The sequence below is a fragment of the Strongylocentrotus purpuratus genome, unplaced genomic scaffold (genome assembly GCF_000002235.5).
Source record: "Strongylocentrotus purpuratus isolate Spur 01 unplaced genomic scaffold, Spur_5.0 spur5_scaffold_3, whole genome shotgun sequence".
NCBI classification, from domain to species: Eukaryota; Metazoa; Echinodermata; class Echinoidea; order Camarodonta; family Strongylocentrotidae; genus Strongylocentrotus; species Strongylocentrotus purpuratus.
Genome location: NW_022145609.1, coordinates 1,452,129 through 1,470,968, shown reverse-complemented (window position 1 = coordinate 1,470,968; position 18,840 = coordinate 1,452,129). Strand labels below are relative to the sequence as shown.

At 37.0% G+C, this 18,840-nt stretch overlaps 2 protein-coding genes across 3 annotated transcripts; one reads left to right on the top strand and one right to left on the bottom strand.

Annotated features, from left to right (window-relative positions):
- Positions 1-837: 837 nt before the first annotated feature.
- Positions 838-18,175, bottom strand: LOC583114 (ribosome biogenesis protein BRX1 homolog). The gene is made up of 9 exons (XM_030995681.1): positions 17,885-18,175; positions 6,266-6,377; positions 5,613-5,656; positions 4,935-5,005; positions 4,105-4,154; positions 3,154-3,278; positions 2,220-2,321; positions 1,550-1,678; positions 838-1,174 (listed from the first exon to the last, which is right to left on the bottom strand). Exons 1-9 carry the CDS (start codon positions 18,041-18,043, stop codon positions 992-994), a joined length of 975 nt encoding a protein of 324 aa, XP_030851541.1. The 5' UTR covers positions 18,044-18,175; the 3' UTR covers positions 838-991.
- On the top strand, positions 8,796-14,320 carry LOC115928468. 2 transcript variants are annotated; one of them, XR_004066070.1, is made up of 4 exons: positions 8,796-9,175; positions 10,248-10,390; positions 11,345-11,440; positions 12,241-14,320. XR_004066070.1 is itself a non-coding variant. In XM_030995682.1 (3 exons), the coding sequence occupies exons 1-3, from the start codon at positions 10,695-10,697 to the stop codon at positions 12,503-12,505; spliced, it is 390 nt and encodes a 129-aa protein (XP_030851542.1). In that variant the 5' UTR covers positions 10,677-10,694; the 3' UTR covers positions 12,506-14,320. The 2 variants fall into 2 exon arrangements, 1 of the variants encoding a protein (XP_030851542.1); XM_030995682.1 differs by lacking the exons at positions 8,796-9,175; positions 10,248-10,390 and adding an exon at positions 10,677-10,723.
- Positions 18,176-18,840: the final 665 nt, after the last annotated feature.

The following is an 18,840-nucleotide window of genomic DNA, read 5'->3' as shown; positions in this document are numbered from 1 at the left end:
CCAGCTTTTCCCAAGAGAATTTCTCTGAGCGCTGGTGTATGCAAATGCTGGTAAATTACTTTTAATTTATCAATATACTTACTGCTTGTGTATTTTCTAAAATTTGTAACTATCAAGCACAATTAAGAATCGCAGATAATGAATTATTAGAAAAGCATAGTATAGCAGAAAACATGTTTTAGGATCACCAAAAGTTAGTGTCTACAAAATCACTGAGGTATCGGAGGTGCAGTGCATAATGGGAATGTATATTGCTATATGCAGTAGGGAGAATTGACAACAACCTCCTCCCCTTCCCCTACCACACAAAAAAAAGAAATCAAGGGCTCCATCTTATAAACAGTCAAGATTTATCCAAACTGATCTTAACTTGATGTCAATTCAAAACTCTTTACTAAACAGGTCCCACATCTCTTTTACAGCAGGAGAACCATATGTAATTAAATGGTTGCTGATGGTCCTCGATCCGTGGTAGGGTGTGTGTGGCAATGGTCCAGAGCGTGTGTAGAGGAGGTGGGTGCGGGGGGCTGGAGTGGGGGGATAGTAGATAGTAGGTTGAGAATTGTTGAGAAGAATGTTCTTCAGGGGAAGTTGCATCTGATCTAAACTCGCTGTTTGTACATGTATCAACAAACTCTGTTAATTCTCTGTGTGAGATGATGTAATCCAATGTAAAAACAGTCTGCTAGACATACGCCTCCCAGTCAGTTCCACCGAGCCACAATATTTCATAAATAAAATGAAACCTGTATATAAAGACCGTTGAAGGGAGACAACTAAGATGTCTTTATAAACAGGTGGTCTTTATGCACAGGTTCCTATTGTACACATTTCTACGAGACACAGTATTCATGGAAAACAGAAAATGTGGTCTCTATAGACAGCTGATCTTTCTATACAGGTGGTCGCTACAGCAAGTTGGCTGTACAATATTGAGTTCCTTCTCTCTCAATGGACGCAACAGTTCTTGGTACTGAACTTTCCGTCTTCATCACTTCCTGAAGAACGTCATCTTTTCAGCTCCTTTAGCATCCTCTGGTTTGATGGTATGGAACACCTCATCCAGGGTGTCCATCTTGTATGTATCTGTCTCCTTCCTCTCCATCTGACCCATCCGTGCTTCAACCCTGTTCTGGTATTTCAACGATGCTTGCTTCTTTATCAGTGTACGATGCTGCAAGAGAGATGTACAAAGATTGATAATTAATTACAATAATAATAATAATAATAATAATACATGAGATTTGTATAGCCCCATTATCTAAACTAATTAAATGCTTGAGGGGACACTAGTGCAAAAAGATGAAAACACAGAAAAGAACTATATACAAAAGTACAACAGGAGTAGGATAGAACCAAAAAAAAAGTGAAACAATTATAGGCAAAATAAAGCAGAAATGTTTATACATGTATATGATTGTTGACAAACTGTTCTTCAACTGAATGCTAAATATGTAGTGAGGGATAGACTACCCATAGAGCAAACAAACAAACAATTACACCGTACGAAAAAAAAAAAAAAAAAAGGAGAAAAAAGATTTTGCTGTACCTGGTTTGGTGAGACATAATTGGGGTTTTCATAGAGAGTAGGTCCACGGAAGCTTCCACTGAAGATCTTGATGAGATTGAGAACTAAACGAGGACCAATCTCTGCCAGGGATCCATCCTCCTCTACTATCTGGGGATTTGGGAAGAAGAAAAAAAATGGAATTAAAGATTGTATTTTAGTATAAAGACTTTCTCCTTTTTTCAACCAGATTGACCTTTCTTTTTACCATGGTAGCTTCATCAGTCGCTGCAACACTGTTTTACCAGAAGACAACAATATAGTACCAAGTAGCAAGCTTTTTCATAGTACATGCCATTATTTTGCCATAGATCCTAATTGCCCACCTTCAACAGCAAAACTTTGCACTATCTCAATGTTTTTAATACATCTGTAAAGCACTTAGAGACATCATTGAATATAGAAATATAAACAATATAAAAGCGGAAAATTATTTGTAAAAACTAGGAACAAATTGTACACATTTACACCAAAACCTTCTTTTTTCAATTTTCAAAGCTATACAAAAGGGCTGTGTATGTTCAATTTGGTTTCATTCTAAAGAAGATTTTGAAAGACCCATCCCTGTTTATAATACGTCAAACTACTGCAACAAAGAAGATAAAATAAGAGAAAAATCATAGTTAATAAACATCAAGCTAAAAAGACAAACCTGATAGTTTCTGAACCATATCCGGTTGTCCAGAATAGTGAATGTGTAGACATTGTCATTAAATGGCTGGCTCTTAGGATGGAGATAGGGAGTACTGAATATCTGAAATAGAAAATAAACATGTACTAAGGCAATCAATTATCTTCTTTATGAAACAGGTACAGGTACAGTTATTGCAAGCTATTTTTCACAGAAAGAATTGAAACGCAGACTGTATAAACTCTTCATTTGCGAGGTCCATTATAACAATTGTTTATCAAATGGTACAGGAGCTACATGTACATATTAATACATATGTCACGCCATTCAAAAAGTGGTTCAATTCAGAATCACATGTATACACTTTTAGGTAGTCACATTATACAGAGCTGCCAACCCTAACTGAACATCCTATTTTGGTTGATAAGTACTGTCTTTTTGTTAGACTATGTTTGACGACATTTTGAAGAATTATGCATGAGTACATTTTACAAACGTTTTGTTGAATATGTAAGAGTTTGTCATGAATTATCACTCAATGAACCAATGAGCGGCGTTGTAAATGTATTTTTAAGGACCATTGGTTGAATATGCATGATTTCGTCATGACTGGTGGTGTTGAATGAACCAATGAACATCCTCAAATTGCCAATTTGAGATGCTTGTAGGATACTTTACAGGACAGAATGGGCAATTTTCTATTGATAATGGCACATGCTCAAGCACATTCAAATTTTCAGAAAATCTTCTTTTTTTTGTTGAAAATCGTACCGTCATATTTACTTCGAAAAATTGTACGAAATACGATAAAATCGTACTGGTTGGCAGCTCTGCATTATACATGACAGAACAGGAAATGGGATCAGATAGCTGGTACAGGTCAAATATCATACATCCAAGGATTTGTTACACTTTAATCTAAAAGCCAGTGGCTCAGCGCATGACGTCTACTCACTTGAATGAACAATTCTTTGAGGACACCGAAATGAGGAGACTCATCAAACTGGGGGTCAAAGGATAAGAGAGGTCGTGACCCCTTCAGGCAATTCCCTGTCAGCTTCATCTCTGCCATTGTGTGAACTACAGAGATAAGGAATGAGATGATTATTTTGATTTGATTTGATTTGATTTATTGGTTTCTGCATCTTTTTTCTTTTTTTCATCATACGTTTTCATGAACATATAGGCCCGAATTCACATAGGAAGGTTTGTCGACAAACCAGGTTTTCGTACGTCATATGACGAGTTTCGACGCGGTTTTTACAAACCTGGTTTGTAAAAACGTGTCGAAATGCGTCATATGACGCACGAAAACCATGGTTTGTCGGCAAACCTCCTTTGTGAATTCGGGCCAATATATGGTTTGATACAATATTTTAGGTGTATATAATATTAAACAAATATATTGAATGCATAATTAACATACATTAGACGCAGGAGGGCTACAGAAATAAGCAAAGTAGCTTGACGTGCCCTCAGCCCTCAACTTAGATACAACATTAACATTATAAAGCAGACCATTGCAATACAAACAGACAAAGGTTCTCTTTAAAAAAAAACAGTGCTTTTGAACCGGCTATTATGACCTCCCAACAACTTTTAATATAAAGTGATTCCACATTTTCTTTTTCATTTATCATCGATGGCACACAACAACACTTTTAGATTTCAAGAGTACTATGATTTATTAAAAACTAAAACTAAAGATCAGAGATTGGGGAGAAAATGTGTGATTTATAGGGAAACACATATTTTGTCTCATTCAGCTCTTCAAACATTGTTGTTTTACCTTTGGCTACTGGTCATTTGAAGTGAAAAGGTAATACACAAGAGCGTCATGCACTTTAGCTATTTATGAATTGCTAGATACTAGAGATTATGAAGACAGATCATGTGAAAGACTTACTGTTTTCTACGAGAAACTTTGCAGATGGTCCATGAGGAATGTTAGCTGCCCTGTTAAATATAAATTCCATAAAGCAGTAAGAAATGATAATACTTTCATAGTGTGAATAAGAAATTATTTATTGTGAGAATGGAGAAGAACAATACCAACATGCCATAGAGCAGGATCGTTTCAAAGACATTCATCTTCACCTTCTTGTTAATCAGGAGAAAAGACAGGATAAATCAGCTCTGTCTCCGCAAATTGGTAACTCTTCTACATTTAATTTACCTTTACTATTCTCACGACAAAACAACACATAATAGACTAACATTCTGCTTGTTTCTTTTAAGAGAGTAAAAACACTGTGTACTCATACTGCGTCATACCAAAAGACGCTAAAAGATGGGATTTGTTGCTACCTTGTTTGGCGTTCAACAATAAGGGATAGAGCAACGTCGATCTGGCGCTGATCAGTGGCTGCCGGACTCACGATCAAATGGGCAAAAAGAATTTCTGTTTCTGTTAAATAAAATTTGGAGTGGACTATTAGGCTATTATTATTATTACTATTACTCAAATAAATGATCATTTATTGTGACCTATTCACTAGACCACAGCAACTTTAAAAAGTTAAAAACCATGATTGGTCAATCAAAGTATCTGGCATATTATATAGACCTTTTGATTGAATTGTAACAATAAATGGATGTACCGGTATTCAACAAATCAAACTTCATTCCAATTTTCTTTTTTCTTCTCTCTACCAGAATGAAACATGACCTAAATTGTGTAGCTTTATTATAAAGCAAGTTTAAACAATTGGCTTAGGGTAGATCATTGTGACTTACCACAGATACAGATCCATCTTCTTTCTTGCTTCAAAGAACAAACATTTGTTGCAGTTTCTCATTTCACAGACCTACACCCCATCATTGAAAATAATATCAAGAGTTGATTAAATTGATAAAAGCAAGTTCTCTTCAAGTAATATCATACTTTCACTGAACTGTTTCTTTAATTTTACTATTTTTATCAAAGCAAAATATGCCCTCAGGATAGACTTCCCTTAAATCCCCACTGCATTACTTATAGCTACTTGCGCCCTCTATACAGCTATGCCTAAGCGGTAACCGATGATCCCCCATGATGCCCTTTTTCTTATGTTAATTGAGAGCCGATTTGATGAGATAACCACCTACCAGTGACCTCACAGGGAGGTCTAATTCCTCCTGGCCAAGCTAGTGCAGATAGGCTTTAATACCTTCAGAAAAGGCAAAATGATGATCATTCTAGGCCTTGTTTCTTCAAGTTCTATAACAATTGTGCTCACACCAGACAAAATACAATGACCTCAAGATTATAGGACTAATTTTAACTTGAACAAACTTCATGAAACATTGTCTATGTCTTAATATTCTCTTCATGGTTGTATGTTACTTGTCCTTTCAAGTGGTTTACATCAACTATCTAAACATATCATTATCATCTTTGAAATTAATGGTGCTGGAGCAAAACTTTATACTAACCTCATTGATAAGGAAGAAATTGTCTTTTCGGTCCATTTTCGAATCTGTAGATGAAAGGAAATGAAATAATCAATTCAAAGAGTATCTCGTAAGAGTGGTAACAACGATAATAATAACAATATTCTGGGTTAATATAGCACTTAATACATCAATGATGTCTCTTAGCACTTTACATGTTTATATGTTATTACACTGGTCATCATATTCAGCCTTGTCCCCGCACAATGTATGCACATTCTCCACTCCATAGGGAGCATTCCTGCCAGGGACCATTATACCATTGCTCACATTGTTGAGCAAACTACAATGTTCCCATTTTAACACCTCGGTGAGGCCTAACAAATAAAAGATGTTGTATTGCCCTTTAGGTGCCAAAACTTGGGTCGGTTGGTCAGAAATATATTTATTTTGTTTACTCCCTCTTTGGGCTAATATTTCTCAGTTTTGAATGCTTCATTACATTTTTTTTCTAAAAAAATAAAAAGCGGACCATAGATTTCAAGATTTTTGGGTCGGTCGCAAAGGGCAATACAACATCTTTTTTTTTGGGGGGGGGGGGGGGGGGGGGGGGGTGATTAATGTCTTTGCCAAATGACTGTGATTGAGTGTCAAGGGCATCTAACCAAACCATCCACAATCATCCTGGCATTTACCTGCTCTGGAATGAGGCATCAGAGTGCGGAGATCATTCATGAGATGACGCCCTCTATAGGATACTCCTCTAGATGCAAAAATCAGTGTCCTTTCTTTGTTTGTCCATCTGGCCTGGAAGCAAGAAAGGAAAGAAAAAAACATGCGATGTTATTTATACTAGAAATAATGTTGGCCCACCCTTTTCAACTTCTTTTTGGTTTCCCTCTGCAAACCTAACAATAAGTTGTCCAAATACAAATGGACTACAAAGAATGCTGAAATAATTACATACATGTGTGCCATGCCAAAAGTGCATCAAAATTCAAGCAAGAATAGTGTTATTTTCACAAGGCCAAGGTAAGGCAGCAACGTTCTTTTGAGATTGCAAAAAAAAAGATTTCTGGGTCTGCGTAATTTTTAACTTTACATGATCAGGATTTTTGTCATGAAAGAATTAAAGCATCTTGAGGCTTGAGCCAATGAAATTACTAAAAAAGTAAAAGCAGACTTTTCTTCTTCTTTCATTCCTCCTCCACCGTTTCTTTTTTTTTTCATTTTCACAAGTTCTACTTCTTCTTTGTTCTTGTTTTTTTTCTTCTTTCTATTCTATTATATTGTTTCTATTCTTCGACTAATTTGTTTTCTTACTTTACTTACTTACTTTACTTTACTTTAATACACGATGTTGTAGACTCTAGGTCTAAGCCTGTTCATTGATCCAGGATTCTTCTTAAGAAAATAAGAAGTTATTAAGTTCTTCTTGGATTTTTTAATGTTCTTCTTTCTCCTCTTTCTTGTTTTTCTTCTTTTCATTCCATTCTTCTTTTTCTATGCCTCTAGTGAAGTTATCTGCAACATGTCCATGCATTTGGCTCATGATGATATGGATGATGATTGAAGTTCATCTTCACATGATCACAATCAACACCAAAGAAGACGCCCAAGAAGGCAGCCGCAAAGAAACCCAAGACCGCCAAGCCCAAGAAGCCAGCGGCAAAGAAGGCCGCAAAGTCCAAGCGATCCGCACGCCAACTCTCCCATCCCACCAAAACGGCTCTTTTCAGAGCCACCACATACCTCCTCGCTTGGTTCCTTACGGAACGTTGAGGAGTACTCCCGAAGAAGAAGAACAATCATTCAAAGAACGAGAACCTCGCGTCGAACAACATTTCAAAACAACATCAACAACAACAGCACTAGACCGAAAGCTTCAGTCTCTATAATCGTCGGTTGTTCCACTGAGACTACGTCTGGCTCCACTAGACCTCCGGTTATAGAGACTGAACGACTGCCTATGCCAGCCTGTGTTGAACTTATTCCGCTAGATTTTAGCCGCTAGGCCCCTCCCACAAACTTGCCACGGCCGTATTGTTATGCCCCCCAAATCCCCCAAAATGTCATTTTACCTCGTTCATTTCCAATTTTAAATTAGGCCTAGGCTATAATACATCGGTTCCACTTACTAACTTTATTGATATAATCCGTTTAATGGTCCCTTTTAAGGAAATTATGTGCGCCATCTACACGTTCGTAATGGCGTTATCACAGTTTTTCCTTCATAATCATTTTGCCTTCGGCGTAGACTAGAAGGGATGAGATTGACGGCAGCGAGAGTTTAAACACGGCTTGCAAGATTTTCAACATGGATGTCGATTTTGACCGATAATTTCCTTAAAAGGGACCATTCAACGGATTATATCAATAAAGTTAGTAAGTGGAACCGATGTATTATAGCCTAGGCCTAATTTAAAATTGGAAATGAGCGAGGTAAAATGACATTTTGGGGGATTTTGGGGGCATAACAATACGGCCGTGGCAAGTTTGTGGGAGGGGCCTAGCGGTTAAAATCTAGCGGAATAAGTTCAACACAGGCTGGCATAGGCAGTCGTTCAGTCTCTATAACCGGAGGTCTAGTGGAGCCAGACGTAGTCTCAGTGGAACAACCGACGATTATCATGATTATAGAGACTGAAGCTTTCGGTCTACAACAGCACCTGCTAATGCATTAGTAATAGTCTAGGCCTACACTTGTAATATTTCTTAGTCTATGCCAAGCTCTTTCTTCTCATTCAGAAGGCATGGTATAATTACGAGTGATTATTGAGTTTCTAGATAAAAAATAATGCAAAATACACTGAAGTTCTACAGGTTAAAGGTATAGTTGAGTATTGGTAATTTCCAAAGTGCCCCTCCAAAACAAATTTGGTTTATTTCAGTACCATATGAAAGATCATCGAAAAAAACATGGGAGATGATAATAATTCCAAATCAAATGCTCTAATTGTTGTGCAATTTGCTTTCAAAACATTATATAAAAGTGTTTGACGTCCGGACATCACTTTTGACTTTCGACGGTTTATTTTTTGAATTTACGTGTTTAGCTCCCTCTATGTCATTTAACAACCAGCGTATTTACAACGAGTGTTTGAGTTCGTTGGTACGTACAGTACTACAGGTAGCTAGCAGGCGGGTATCCGACCGCGCGCTAGTAATACAGTATACAGCTGATCAATTCCAATACGCTGCTTTCACGTAAAGTATAACACACTGCACACAGCTCATATCAGATTATCACCGGCGCCGATCGAACGCTAAATAGACAGCTACAGTCCAGACAAGCTTTGATTGAAATACGATAACGAGATCGAGATTGGAAAAGGAGCTCGAGGTCACGGACGATGGCCGACTCGGACTCAGCTAGTGCTAAGCCTAAGGACAAGGCTAAGGCTACGCTAAATCGGAATAAGACTAAGTAAGACGGTAAGAGGAAGGAGAGAAACAAGCAATGGCAGCTCGACCATCCGGCCCAGAGGAGGCGCGGGAGTGGCTGTGAACAAGGCCAGGGTACGGCGGAGAAACTTCGCGAGCTGCAGGCGGCCTTCTCGTTGCCGAGTCTAGAGGATGCAATAGACATGCCAGCTCACTGAGAGGTAAGTTGAAATGATATACGCCCCACTGCATTGGGTAGGCCTACCGTTTTAATTTGATCTAGTCTAGAGACTAGATGCATGGAATCGGCAAATTTAAGAAATTACGTTTTGTTATCTCTTGCCTTGGATTTTTAATTCAGATTTCATGAATCATATGATATTGATAGTCTAGCCTAGGTCTACAGTAGACCGAAAGCTTCAGTCTCTATATCGTCGGTTGTTCCACTGAGACTACGTCTGGCTCCACTAGACCTCCGGATGAATTTGGTTCAAATGAAAATATTGGAAGCATATGCGATCCTACAATATTCAGTGAATGTTGTCGCGTTGAAATCGAGTCTAAAGTGATGAAATTGTAAATAATAATCTCTTTATGGGGTATACTATAACTCTCTCTCAAGGTCAATATATTAATTCAGCTATACAACAAGCTACAATTGACCGATTGGCTATTACCTTTTTGAAATTATATATCACAACTACATATTCCGGGATTTTTATGGTAGCAGCTACCGTTGTACGACCGTAGGCGCTATTTTAAATTTATCAAAATTTACCGGGAGCACCGGTAAATTTTTATATTCAATTTTTTTCGAAAGCAGAAGTGTTTTAGGAGCTAAATTTTCTAGTGCTTATAATACTTCCACAGGGGCATCCAAATATATCAAAATTGTAAAGAATCACTATCCACCCAATTTTCAAAATTTCCCAAAACTTTGTAATAGACCCTACCTTTAATGTCCCTCGTTACAACTGCAGTTTTCTTTGTAATGATGACGTGCAGGGCTAGTCAACCGGGTAAACATCCTGCTCTTTTTAAAAGTCGACAAGGTTATACTATAGCTTGCTTGAGATGTGACTGTCTCATCTATATTTATCTCTACCAAAGAGTGTCTCAACTTCACATACATGACAGAGAACCAATGCATCAGTTATTAGTCATGCAAATTCCAAATCTGGCTAGCTGTGATAATTATTAGAGAATGCCATCTTCAAAATAATTTCTTTTGGTGATTTAAAATCTGAATGTTTTTTACTTTGTGAATGACTTTCGTTTCTTCACTTTTTACAGATATGAAGAACAGACAACACAATCCATCCCCAGCGAAGAAATTCCAAGCAGCAGTAGGGGAATTAGCAGGTGAATAGTACAAGTCACCTTTGACCGCAAATTCATGGAGAACTTGGCCTACTCTGCTGATTTGCTCGCTTCAGGTAGGATTCTGTATACATGTACGAAAGGCTCTGTAAATTGAGAGGAATTTAATGAGAATGCGTTCATTACGTACATGTTTGCAAGATTGAGCTCTTTTTCGGTTATGACCTATAAAATTGGGACATATCAGCAGGTCAAGATAATGCATCTTATTTGCTCATGTGTATGACATGGGATTTTCAATATTGATTTTGTGGTATGAAAATAATGAAATGCCCTATCATTTATATCAGTTTTTATTTTGTTTTCATAATTCCTTAGGCACACCAGCATGCTCGAGTGTGTTTCCACAACCATATACTGATGTATGCTTCCAAGCGGTATTCCTTTGAGTAAGTATTTTTAGTATCATTTTGTATGTTTGAAGTAAGATTGTGGAAAAGTTGAAACATATCATTACAGTACGGTTACAGTTACAATATCATATTTTGAAGCAAATAGCAAAGTTAATGAGAAATTATGAATGACATCTATATAAATGCTGAAATCACTTTTGGATGCATGCAGAGTCTTGAAACAGCAGACTTTGTATCGTACTTGTGTCGGTACCTGATGTTAAGTCAAGTTGGAGTGGTTGTAGCAGGGAAATGTAACTACCTTTAATTAAAAGTCAATAATTTACAACACAAATCCAGAACTGAAGTGAATGGCTCGTATTCACAAAGGAGGTTTGTACAAACCATGGTTTGGCCAAGGTTTACATCTATGGAATGCCATTTGTAAACTGATGGAGAAGGAATGTAAACTCCATACTTGTTAACAATGTTAATTTACAATTTACGGTATGCGAGCAGCATTCCATAGATGTAAACCATCGTCAAACCATGGTTTGTACAAACCTCCTACAAACCTCCTTTGTGACTACGGGCCAATGAGTCTGAGATTTGTCTAAAGCATTTACTATTCATTCATCATGGTAGTGGTAATACCAATTGTTTGTCTTATCCATCCAGCTACCCAGCAAACCGGGCAAGGAATTTGCTTGCGGTCATCGACTACATGGCACACAAGGACAGGCCCGACCAGATTGATGAACAAGGCAATACAAAGTGAGTGGAAATTAGAAAGAAAGAAAAAAAGGTTTTCTTTTCTTTCTTGTTTTTCCTATTTTTATTTGTACATTTTTTTTTAGATGGACAAGGCAATCCAAAGTGGGTGGAGTAAAAAAAAAAAACATGATTTTTTGTTTTCCCTGTGTAGTTGGACAGGGCAATCCGAATTGGCAGTTCTTTCCCATGAAATTTATCAATTTTGGGGAAATTATTAAATATCTAATTGTCCTTCCTGGGAACGCCCCTTTTAAATCGCCAAAATATGACGTCATCTAAAGAAGTTGTCCCTGTACACGACGCACATCTAAATTATGTAGATGACGGACTGTAAGCTGATGGTTTGTCAATCATGCTGCTGATTTTGGACCCTAAATGCGGACTTGGATTCAGTGTAATAATATACTTGGTGTGTAATGCAAGGTTCTGGAGTCATCAAAATCATCATAAATTTGGCAGAGTTTTGGTAAAGTAACAATCACTTACACAGAAAGATGTATATGGGACAACACACATGGTGTCGGCCTGTCGGGGCTAGTACTACCCTGATTTCCTTATCTTTCTATGCTCATTACTCAGCCAGTATACATTTTCTTCCAAAATTGTTTGGCACATGACATTTATTTGTAATCTTGAACATTCAGTGTAAGTTTCGTTAGATTCTGTGAGAATTTATTTTCTTTTTTTACCAGAACTCAAGTTTATCTTTAAGAGATATGAATCATTTCCAATTGACAAGAATGAGTGTGCATATAATGCAACTTGTTACATTTTGCATGTTCTTTTATTTTATGATACAGATATGTTGCAGTATGGTCAAAGCGTGCCAACAACTACGTGGCCCGGAAGGAGAAGGTCCCCAAGACCTACCCCTACATGTATGTACAAGGACTCATCGGTGCGATACTGGAACGCAGAGAACAGGACCAAGGACCACTGTTCTCGAAGGCTGTTCTGCTCCCTGATGACCCTAGACACACAAGGCCCCGGCTTGCACCATTTCCTCCACCACAAGTTGATGTGATCCTAGCCAGGAGACTAGGCCGATTAGAGAAATCCATGTAATCCTCTGTAGTGAACATTTGGGATTGTCTGACTTGAGAACTGCTTTTTTTCGAGCAGAGACTAAGGGATCCAAATGGCATCCTTCCGTCCATCCTCCGTGACTGTACACAAATTTGAATGAAGTCTAATGTGAAATCTTACCTGCAAAAATCAATTAGGGTTGCTAACTTTCCAACCCTGCATCTGTTTGTAACCATACTTGATTGGTAGATGCCCTTTATTGGCCTCCATGATATTCTGGAGTTGAAGGTCACATAAGTAGGTCAAAGGTCAAATGAGGTTCTTTGTTGCATGATTGCATGCAAGACTCTTAATCGCCTCGATTTAATTTGTCCATGTGGCATGTTTTTAGGCTATCTTGAGGATTGGTTGGAACTTAACATTTTGTGGTCCGGAGGTGAAAGATTGCATGGCTTAGCATTACGAGCATGTATTCTTGATATGTCAGAGACCCTTTGACAAAATACCACCAAACTTGATACTAGAGTGTCCCTGGGGATCATGGGGATGGGGTTATCTGGAGAAAAAAAATCACATAACACATGATATACATGTACCAGAAATAAATTGTTATTGTTGCTAGATTAGCCACCATGCTTGGCACTTGTATATTGTATTACAATAAGAGGTTGGCAAGTTTACAAATGGAAGAAATGTAGGAATATAAAAGACAAATTGTGACATCAGTGTATAAAAGCTCTATGTGATTTATACAATTCATAATTTGTGATAAAATCAGTGCTTGCTCATGTGGAAATGGTGGATATTTCAATTTGTATCTATTTGGCAACCTATATTCCTTGAAGAAGTTACGGTAGTAATTATAAAATTTACAGCCAAGAGGTCAAACCATGAGTCAACAATGTGTTTGGTTTTAGTGACTGTGCATGTAACTGAGGTGACAGTCGATCATGAAAAAGACTATACTTCGGAACCTGTTGAAAATCAACATGGACAGAAGAAAGATTTGTAGAATATCTTATTGTAAATAGTCTTCATTTTTTGTTTAATGCAATCAATGTGACTAAAATAATGCAAGCGAAAAAGAGAAATGATCACAAGACAGCAAAACAGTTGGTTTCATGCATCATTTGAATCAATGAACGTGAATCAGCTCAACGCCAAAGTATTGCGGTTCAAGGTTATACCATCAAGAGATATGCTGCCTGTAACTACTTTGTAGTTTGAAAGGGTGTATAAAGGAATAAGGATACAGTTGGGCAGGCGAGTCTTTCTGTTGGTCTATTGTAAAAAACTGGGTCAAATTTTTTCCAATTTTTTTGCAAATTGTAATAAAACTTGGTATACCGATTGACCCGAGGGTGTGCAAGACACATTTGTTGTGTCTGTCTGTTAAGGTACCTCCATGGTAACCAAGCTTTGCACAAAGAATACAATTTTGTTTTAATAATCTTGTGGAGCATATTCTTTCCAAGTTTTAGCAATTTTATAGTTTTGGTATCTTTGATGAGGCATTATAATAACAGTATAAAACTCAATGCATGTGCAGTGTGTAAAATAAGTATGTGAGCAAACTATTGGAAGTAGTTTGATCGATTCATATGAAACTCAGTACACACAACGCAGAATTGTCTTTTGTGTGCGTATAGGACATGACCAGTTTTGAAATGTCTGTGCTATTTTTTTGAAAAACCTTATGTTGGATGTTAATCACTTGAGGTGATATTCATAGTCGAGCATTAGGGAAGATGAAAGACATATATGTACCTAACTATACTTAATTTTGTGCTGAAACTGATATGATTCAGGATTTGAGATCGATATGGAGTATGTATACATGTATACTCGTACACATTAAGGAAAAGAATCACTCAGACAATTTTTAAAGCATTTATATATAAAGTAAGATGTGAAACTTAAAAGATAAAACCAGTTATGGTCATGCGACTGCATTGTGAAAGGATTGTTGTGGAATCGATCAGAAAAGGTTGATCATCTAGCATATAAGTCTTGGTGTGTACTGCAAGGTTCTAGAATCATCGAAATGATAAAAAAAATTGGCCCAGTCTTGGTAAAGTTACAAGCACTGTACACAGAAAGATGTATATGGGACTACGCACAAGTGCGCGACACATGCGTTATATCTATCAAGTCCAAATAGATATAATAATTTACCAAATATATCAATTAGTAGGCAGTTTCTCGGCAAAATTTGTATGATCACGTACTAGTCAAAACATTGTGTGCGGGCAAGCACTGAATCAAATGACCGGGGTAATAGTATATTTGTCAAGCGCGTAGAAACATTACTGTTATAGATACTTTTCTTTGGTAAACTTATCTACACATTGCCTATAGAGTATGTCAAGTTTTTATGAAAGACACAAGATAAGATGTATATAAATAAGCAGTAACTAATAAGTAACAAGACATGGTGGTATACAAATAAAGTATATTGCTCCTTCTTAATGACGACGGTTAAAGTTGTCATAGCGATAGATGCTAAATAAAAATGTGCCTTTTTTAATACACATGATCTGTTTGTATGCAATGGTTGAAATCAACATCACGTTTAAATATTGCCTTCAGTTCAGCAATTATAATTTGTATTCATCTCAATAATGTTGTGTAAATTTAACTGTTAGTTATGGCCGAATAAAGCTTTCAATGTACACCATAAAAATATGTTATGTATCTTCATTTTAGCATTACTATAATTATATTAAAATCTTATGTCTTTACACATTTACAAGTTATCACGTACTGACGTAGGTCATGCAATACACAGGCGCTGTAGAACACAACTTATTTACAAGAAGTTACAATCACTTTTTTTTTTAAACTTTACAATTGCATGCAGTACCAAAATAAGAATACTGAAAAACACTGCATTATGGACAAGTATGAATCAAGTAAGATGTTAAATTAATTCACTACTGTTATTCATTATAGTATACTGATACAACAATTTTTAATATTTTTTTTAATTTATTTCTTTTTATTTCTCCACTTTCCCTTTAGCCATGTACCTTCATGTTGTTATATATGTTAAAGGTGTCGCTCTGGACCTATAACATATGATAAGACAAAAAATCCACCAGTCATTTCTGATTTCTATCAAATTTTTAGATTTTGTGTTGTTGTTGTTGTTTGGTATTATCGGCGTTTCATTCTTTTTTAGAATATTTACGCCTTTCACTTTATTTCTTTTTTTTCTTCTATTTTTGGTACTATTTGTCAATTCATATTCATCTCTTTTTTTTGGATAATATAATCTCAGATCTACTGGTCCATGAAAACCCCTCACCGCAATTGGCACCTTCCTGCCAGACCGGCGCGGTACATTGCGCAATCTTCTCGGCCATCATTGGCCTAGGCAACTCTGGTGCCGGTGAGAGGATTCTGGGGTAGATCTTTTGAGTCTCTTGGGGTTTACCGTCCTCAATCCGTCTTTACTCTTTCTTACCTTTTCTCTTCTAGTATTTTTCCATTTTGTAAAACCTTATTTTTCTATCAAAGTGGGTATCAACATTTTAGGGCATTTGGTTGTCGTGCGATATGTGCCAAAAAAAAAATGTGGATTTAGTAATTCCTTTTTGAATGAAACATGGATTTAGCTTCTTTTGGAATTGAATGGATTTAGCTCCTTTTGGAATGAAACTGTAATAATGTTGTTTACTTTCCCGGTGGGGTCACTCAATGTGACTTCCGGACCGCATGACCGTTACCAAAATCGCGGAAAAAGGGGTCAATTTCAAGCAATGTCCGCGGACAAAATATTCCTCGAAATTAAGAAAATAGGGGGGCACATGTGTCCCCGAAATTGATAAATAGGGGTCAGGAAAAGGGAAAAGAGAAAACCGGGAAGGGAAAAGAGAAAACGGGGAAGAAAAATTCTCGGAGCCGAGTCTTGTCCTTGAAATATGGTAAAATAGGGGTAAATTTGCGAAAGTGTCCTTACAATCTTATAAATAGGGGTATTCCAAAGTACGATTTTGTCCTTGTTTTGACGTAAAAAAGGGGGTTAAATTTCACAAAATGTCCTTGAAATTGACCGCAAAAGGGGGTTATATGCATTGGTGGTAACGGTCATACGTGTCACTCTTTGCAGGGGAGTGACCCCACCGGGTTTACTTTCTTTTCGAAAGGTTATATTTATGTGTGATTTCACTATTATTATTTAAAAGGAAAGGTTTGCTGCTAAATTTGAATAAAATTTCAGTGACTTTATTGAGAAAATATGATTTATTTTTTATTTTTTAGGTACAATAACATGTTTCATTCCAAAAGGAGCTAAATCCACGAAAATAAAAAATCAAAAAATTTAGTAAACATCAGAAAAGCCGAAGGGAAGATTTTTTCTTATCATTATTGGCAGATAATCAGGTCCATGCAGGGTGCCACCTTTAACATATATAACAACATGAAGGTATACATGGCTAAAGGGAAAGTGGAGAAATAAAAAAGGCAATTTACTCAGAAGTACCCAAAGTGGATTTGGCTCCTTTTGGAATGAAACTCTTCACATATTATAAAAGGAAGACAAGTAATATAAAAGGAAAAATGAAGGCCCACGTCATTTACATAGAAGGTAGGTGGACAGATAACCTCGATGTTTTTAATCTAATTTCATCTGGGAGATCATTCCACAGCTTTGTTCCTACAAACGAAATACAAAATTGCCCTTGCGTTGTCTCACATATTGGTTGATAGATAGAGCAGGGAGGTGGACCTCCCTGGATAGAGTAAGCCACTTTCTTTACACTGTAGAAGCATAGACCTACCACCAGGTCTATGGTAGAAGTAATCAACTGGGTCATACGACGTACAATACATACACATACACTACTACTAGGTCGAGCGTACTCGCACTACATACACATACAGTATTCGCATATCGCGCTCAAAAACAATAGCGCTACCAGTACCACAGACCATGCAATTATGTGCAGGCCTCGCATACCATAATGTGTATAATATAAATCAGTCAGCGCGCTATAGACATGGTTCGGATATTACTTGCACGCCCATATCCGATCGTCGTCTTGGCGAAAATTCACGGTGTGCTGCCGCTTGACCGAGAGGTGGCGCTATACAATTACACTGAACACGCCTCGAAAGTAAAATTTTTGATAAATAAAATCATTTGCAGTCGAACAGGTTTTTTGCATATAAATTCACTCTAATGTAATATTTCGGATTTATATCTTCAATGATGCATTCTTAGACATTTATTGTATGTTTTTTATGTTTAGATCATAGTTTCGTTCGCTAATGTGAGTATTGACCAACACTCAACTATTCCTTTAACTTTAGCTCACGCCAATTCAGGCGTGTGGGACTGTTTGATTAAAAAACAGCATTTGTAAAAACGATATAACTTCCTGAATACTATCTGGATTAAATGAAATGGCTTACCACTGGCCCAGCTTTGGCAGCTTTTTCTGCATTTTGCTGTGTCTTGTGTATCGGGTCATTCCTTTTCCTCTTTTTCTTGCTTTCAACAATTTTTTGAGCGATCTTTCTTTTCCCCATTTTCACGTGCGTGCTGCTTTTCACAACTGACCTTCTAAACATGGATTGCACCCGCGCTGTATATTTTGTACCGCGATCTACGCATGATAACGTTAACTCAATGGTGCTTGAGGTCAACAGAGAACATCGCCGCCATATTGGAATGCTCGCCCTCTCCTTCTTTCTCCCCGGACCTCCTCAGTTTCCTCCTCCCCGACCCTCCTACTCCTCCTCGACCCTCCTACTCCTCTGAGTTCTTCAAATAACTGTTTTTTATGTTCTTCGATCACGTGATAGACACGTTCATCTATTAAAAATAATAGGGCAATACAGCCTGTCACGAAGATGAACTAAAGGAAGATTATAATGGAATATCAATCTTTTCTGGGATGAGGGCATTATAAATTGCCCCAAGAGACCTGACAGACCAGATCGAGAGATCTAATTCAATTATGTTATCAAACAAAATCTGCAAGGATATCCATTCACTGTCTATCGTTTTGCCTTTAACTTAAAAAAATTAAAAGAAGAACTGATTAATGAAACATTTAAATTGAATCATGTGTATATCAATTATCAATTTTTTTCTCTCTCTAGATTAAGATGCATTTTCCCTAAACCAGACCTATTCTAAGATTGTGTTTCGGAATGATTGGCACTATTTCATAAGGAAAAACATTGGTAATTCGGTTGATAACTTTATTTTTAATATTCAATTACATATATATGCATCAAAGAAAAAAAAACTGTTAGGAACGTGTGAAGAAGGAGGGTGGGAGAGGAGAGAGGAAGAAGAAGGGTTAATTTCTCTTAAAACATACTACACTAGAAAACAAAAATAAGAAGAAGAAGAAGAAGAA